This window comes from Mandrillus leucophaeus, unplaced genomic scaffold (genome assembly GCF_000951045.1).
Source record: "Mandrillus leucophaeus isolate KB7577 unplaced genomic scaffold, Mleu.le_1.0 Scaffold372, whole genome shotgun sequence".
Taxonomy (NCBI): domain Eukaryota; kingdom Metazoa; phylum Chordata; class Mammalia; order Primates; family Cercopithecidae; genus Mandrillus; species Mandrillus leucophaeus.
The window spans coordinates 2,502,191-2,508,190 of NW_012103943.1; the positions used below are offsets into that span (position 1 = coordinate 2,502,191).

A 6,000-nucleotide genomic window follows, 5' to 3' on the forward strand; every position below is an offset into this window, starting at 1 on the left:
ATCTTTGCCTGGATCTATTTTTAGGAATGGTTTAATTATCTATACTACCAATGTTAAAATTGGAAAATAAGCAAATGGGTGAAAGGCATAAAGAGTCACTCTGAGATGAACAGTTTCACAGTGTTCAAAAATAAATGGGGATGAAGAAAACATTTAGATAATTTCTCTCACTAGATAGTCCTTACTCATGCAAGGTAGGCCAAAATTTGAAGAGGTTTAAGAGGAATTGCCAAATCCATCAATTCAGGCTGTTCAGACCTACAAGGTTCAGAGAGTTTCCAGTTTTAAAATGCAACCAACCAGACAGAAAACTGTAATTCAATAGCTGGTTGTCAGTGAGTCACTACCTTACAGTGTCAAAAGAAATTTGTTTAGTTATATAGTTACTTCAGAAAACATTCATTAGTTTCTGCAATAAAATATATTTATATCTACATATTATTTATTCTCATCTAAATAAGTAGGGAAAAAACTGACCCTGATTCTCATGTCAGGCAAGAAAGGTATTAGAGTTAATAATTATTACATCACCAGCTACTAGGTATTCATAATTATCTATGACAAGATTAAGGCTACAATTTAGAAAACTGCCAAAGAAACGGCTGAATATTTTGTTCCAATTACACCCCTGCTAAAATAAAGTCTGGTGATTGAATCCTTTTCGATCTAAGAAAAGCTCTGATGTGAATACGGGCACTTCAAACTCTAGTTACACAGATATCACACCATGCTATTTCCTTATTCATCCTAATCTATTAACGGAACATAATCTTACCGGAAAAGGAAAAATGTTGTCAGCCCTGTTCAAGCTATCTTCCATCCAGGATTTAGGTGCAAAGGCAGAGCTGGGGCGAGCATACTTCTGGAGCTGAATATGATTGCTTGCAAAATTTTTCTTCAAAGGCGAGATGGAGTTCAGGGGCGTTATTCCACCATTCAGCCCTCTGCGGTGATCTCGGCCTTGGGAACCTCCCCAGCCACCATATCCACCACCGCCCGGGCTCCAGGAAGAGGAGGGTGTTGGTGACGGACTCTGGTAGCTGCTCCATGGAGAGGGGGGTTTGTTAAGATTATTCGCCAAATGAGGCAGCTGGTTAAAAGCAGCATTTCTATGTGTGAAGGGTGGGGGATGGGGACTGGCAGGAGACCTCCTTTGCTGCTGATGCTGGCTGTGATGATGCTGGAAATGAGGGTGATGTGGGTGGTGCTGTGAGAGAGGCCCGATCTGAGGAGAGAAGCTGCCTCCAAAGCCAGGGCTGACATGATGGGGAAAATTTTGAAACAACAGAGCACCGTTATTAGCCGAAGCAGCAGGGACCCCTCCCTGGTGAAAGAAACTTGCATCTTCATTGATTATTGTAGAGGAGGAAGGCGCTATCGCTGCTGACCAGTTGCTGAAACCAGTAAGAGACGATGCACTAGATGTCAAGGGTTGGGTTGAAGTACCCAGCCCAGTGGCTTCTTGATAGTCAAACCCTGTCAACACTGGAGATTCGATTCTTATTTTCTCCTTCCCATTGCCATTTTCCGAAGAATTGTCCCCTTGATTTTCTTCTGATTTTGCCTTCTCGGTTTCAGGCAGTATTCCAGCTTCCTGACCTGGACTGGGGGAAAGCTGCTGCTTTTCTAAAGGGTCTTGCTGTTCCTGTTGCTGACTTTTTGCTTTTTCTGACCCCAGGATCTCATCCTGAATGTTATGGGTAGCTGGAGCAGGAAAAAGCCACGCTGACCCAGCACTGCTGCCATTGGCAGCTGTGTTATTATTTATAAAAGCAGCAGGGCTGGGGGTGGCATTTTGGTGATGGTGTGGAGGCTGCAGATGTGGATGGAATCTGACTGGAAAAGCAGATTTATTCCCAGTATTGCTTTGCACTAGCACTCCAAACCCGTAATCCCCCATTTATTATTTTTGGGAGCAGAATCTCACAATAAAAAATGACAACCTGATGCCTCACGCCTTTTTTTCCTCTACCCAAAATTTAAGTTGTTTGCTTGCCTGCTTGAAATGTCTTATTTATAGCTAGCTCAAAGATCGCAGCTTATCACCTTAAATTGTTCTGACTTGGAATTCTGGTCTCTGACAGAAAAAAACAACTCAAAAAAATCTCTTAAAACACTGACATGGATCCAATTGGGCTTATTTTTAGGAGGGAATAAAAATGAAGAGGGTAAAAATCAAGTCTTTGGTTAGTAAAATAGGCGCTTTCTTTTTCCAAAGGAAAATGTACATGAATGACAAAAACAGAGCTTCTCAAGCATCTATGGATGTAGAAGAATAAGCCTTGCGCGGAGTAAAAATATAGATATATATAATTTAACAATCACATATGGTTTTCCTCAGCAGTTTAGATTCACTCACATAAAAATTAGAATAGGGCTAAGAGGGGAATACGTTCTTTTCTTGGCAGCTTGGTTAAAAAAAATCAGGAATAATTTAAGAACATTATATATTATATATTTATATATATAGATTATATTAGGTTATCTGGGGTGGGAAGTGAATTCCTGGTTTCGGGAGAGGAAATCAGCATTGACTAATGGAAAGATGATCGCAGGGAGGTTTCTGCTGTTCCTGGTCCTGTTTTCTGCTCTTTCGCAGGGTGCAGTTTTGGCCTCTGGGGCTGTTCCTGAGGCTCCGGGTGCAGATCTTGCTGCGGTCGCTGTTCCTGGGCTCCCCGCGGCTTCCTCTCCCCCATGAAAGGGGTTGGAAACACCCGTTTCTCCCTCTTGTGGGGGTCGCGATCAGGAGGGGTTAGCGAGACTCGACGAGGGGGAGCGGGCGGCCCGGGGGTGCGGGGACCGAGGGGGCGACCTGGAAGGTCCTGCGGTTTCTGCCTCTTCCCCTCTCTGCGGCTCCGGGGTTTTTTTCCCTCATGGGACCCAGGGGCGGTTTGTTCAGTTCCCTCAGTTCGATTCTCCGCAGAGAGGGAAAAAAGAGGAAAAAAAGGAAAAACCCACTACCGTAGTTATTTTAAAGGAGAAGGGCCTCCCCCCTCGGCTTTCTCTCTCTTTCTCCCAGAATTTTTTTTAAACTATAATTTAGAAGGCTTTTGTTTCTCCTCACGGTTGCTGGGCCGTCGCCGCCGTCGCCGCTTTACCCTGGTCCCGCAGTCCCCGCTGTCGTTGTTGAGGACTCCTCCTGGTTCTTCTTTTCCTTTCCTTCTTCCTCCTCTTCCTCCTCTGCTGTCGCCGCTGCTGCTGCTGCCGCCGCCGCCGCCACCGCCTCCCGGTGCCCGGGTCCCGCAGCCGCGGCTGAGTCCTTCTCCTCAGGACCGAGCCGAGTGAAATGACAACCAGCTGGAAAGACCCAGAGACACTTCCGGTTCGAAGAGAGAGGGGTGGGGTAGCGCGCATACCCCACCTACCTGCCGGAAGACCAATCATCTGTTAGAACTCAGACTAGACCACGCCCCCTCGCTTCAGAGCTACTCCCAGGAAGGTCGAAAAGTTACCTCCAGAGACGCCTCTTCCGTCTGCGCCTCGCCTAGTGAGGCCGGGCGCCTGGAACCCGCTCTCCCCACCCAGAGTGAGCGCAGCAGGTCGCCATCTTTTGTGTGGGCAAGGGACTTCTTTGATATTTCTCTTCCCTAACTGGGCTTTGCAGGAGGAGTAATAGGGACGTGTCAAGGAGAACGGATTCCTCGCTCACGAAGGCATACGGTCAAGGTGTTGGAGATCGAAGTGGTGGCCCGTGAAACCGCGGATGAATGAGAAGAGTGCCCACAGTAAAGGTGGTGCTCCAAGCATCACGTGCTCTGGCCCGAGCTCCGCCCCAGAGGGATCTGGAAGGGGAGGCGGGTCTTCCCAGCAGCTGTGCGGTGCCTAGAACTGCGTTTGCCCTTGCCCAGAATGTAGACCTCAGGAGGGACTCTCCCTTAACCTTCTAAGCAGTCACCCGCACTTCTCACTCTCCCATTCAGCTAGGCTCGCATGTGGTGCCGTCTCCCAGGCACAGAGATGCAGCTGAGGCGTCTGTGGCTAAGCCCCGGTATCATCTCATTCTAGTACACCTTACACGCAATACCAAAGGGAAAATTCCAAAACTAAAATTTTATCTCGGCCCTCATATGCTCCTATTTCTTCTATGGTTGCCCATTATTTCGAAGATAAAGGCCAAACTTGTTAGTCTGGTATTCAAGTCTTTCTACCTAATGGGTAATATATCTTAGTGCCTCATCCCCCTCCAAACACACTCTCAATGCCTTTTTACATGCCTTTTCCACTCTTCTCCTTCGGTAATTTCCTATTTATTTTTAGGAATCAGTTCAAAAGCCACCAACAGTATCTTCTGAATTCTCTCTTATAAGCCTCCACGGCCCTGTTTAGGTCTCGTGCTTATTTCTCACACTACATTGTGATGATTTATGTCTTCCAGACCTGTGCTGGACTGTGGGCTCTTTGAGGAGCAGACACTGTAGATAGGAGACATCAGTGAATGAATCCTGAAAATGTGAATGAACAAACCAGCAACAATGAAGTCTTTCCTGGTGACAGTCCCCCACCCCACCACCACGCCTTCCACCCATCACCCATCCCCCACCCCTCACCCCTGTTTCCAAGTCTGAATTAATTATTTCCTTACTTTTGCCATTTGGTTTGGAGCTCACATATCAGACTTTTCATTATTTGTTTGCTACTCAAGGGCTTTAATGTCTTGTTTATCTTTGTACATTTCCAATGCTATGACCACCATCAGGGCTTAGGATAATACGTTGCTCTCAGCACAGCTTTAAAGATGTTAATAAGTATTTTCCTTTAACAGGAAGGAAAATGAACAAAGAAATCAGGGTAGAGCCAGAAGTGACTGGCAAAACTAGAGGGAAAAGTAAGATACCAAGATTAATGAGGAAGAGTGTGAACAAAGGTGGCTTCCATTTCATTTTCCATAGCCTTCCTCTAATGGTCTCAACTTCTGCCTCAGTCTGTCAATCCTCCATCACTTCCATGTAGAACGCCTGAGGGCCTTCAATTGGTGATTTTATTCTCTTTCATTGTGTCATGAGCATGAGTCGTATCTCTGTAACTCTTCTATGGATTCTTTGAGCATAGAGATTGGGTCCTACCTGCTGTTTATTCCCTACAACTGGACATGCCTGGAAACTTAGCTGGTTCCGTCAGGCATCATTTCCTCCAGAATGGTTTCCTTGACTGGCCCTCTCTCTAATATCTTGTAGATTCCTCTCTTTTAATTACTGCTGGTTGTCAGTGGGTTAGTTTCTTAAGGGCAGAGGTTGTGTCTGATTTAGCTTTATGTCCCCTGGGGCCAGAAGAGGGTCTGGCACAGAGCAGACTCAAAATACATTTATCGAATGAACAAATGAATGTTCCATGCCCCGTAGGTGGTTGAGGGTCCCTCAGAGCTACTAATTATCAGTGGCTAAAATGGCAGCCATGACTTGGAAAAAAGAGCACCTTTGGAACCAAACAGCCCTGGATTTGAATACCAGCTCTGCTGCTTCCTAGCTGTGCAGACCTGGGCATCACCTCTATAAGCCCTTGGTTCCTCCTAGATAAAATGTGAATGATATTTCCTCTCTTGCTAAGTTTGTAAATTACATGAGATACATGTGAAGTGCTAGACTCCTAAAAAGTTTTATTAGTCCATTTTCACACTGCAATAAAGAAATACTCAAGACTGGGTAATTTATAAACGAAAGAGGTTTAATTCACTCACAGTTCCACATGACTGGGGAAGCCTCAGGAAACTTACAATCATGCCGGAAGGTGAAGAGGAAGCAAGCACTTTCTTCACAAGGCGGCAGGAGAGACCAGAGTGAAAGAAGAACTGTCAAACACTTATAAAACCATCAGATCTCATAAGAACTCACTATCAAGAGAACAGCATGGGGAAACTGCCCCCTTGATCCAATCACTTCCCTCTCTCTACACGTAGGGATTACAATTTGAGATAAGATTTGGGTGGGGACACAGAGCCAAACCATATCAGAGGTGTTCAAAAATATCACTTCCTTTGTAACACATTAAATGCAGGGAATTCCT

At 45.6% G+C, this 6,000-nt stretch overlaps 1 protein-coding gene across 4 annotated transcripts in view; it reads right to left on the reverse strand.

Annotated features, from left to right (window-relative positions):
• Nucleotides 1-3,342, reverse strand: part of CPEB4 (cytoplasmic polyadenylation element binding protein 4) — a 71,517-nt gene extending 68,175 nt beyond the window's left edge. For all 4 annotated transcript variants that reach the window (XM_011990186.1, XM_011990185.1, XM_011990184.1 and 1 more), the window contains exon 1: nucleotides 776-3,342. In XM_011990186.1, the coding sequence (XP_011845576.1) occupies nucleotides 776-1,900 (1,125 nt within the window). In that variant the 5' untranslated portion in view covers nucleotides 1,901-3,342. The remainder of the gene's footprint in view (nucleotides 1-775) is intronic.
• Nucleotides 3,343-6,000: the final 2,658 nt, after the last annotated feature.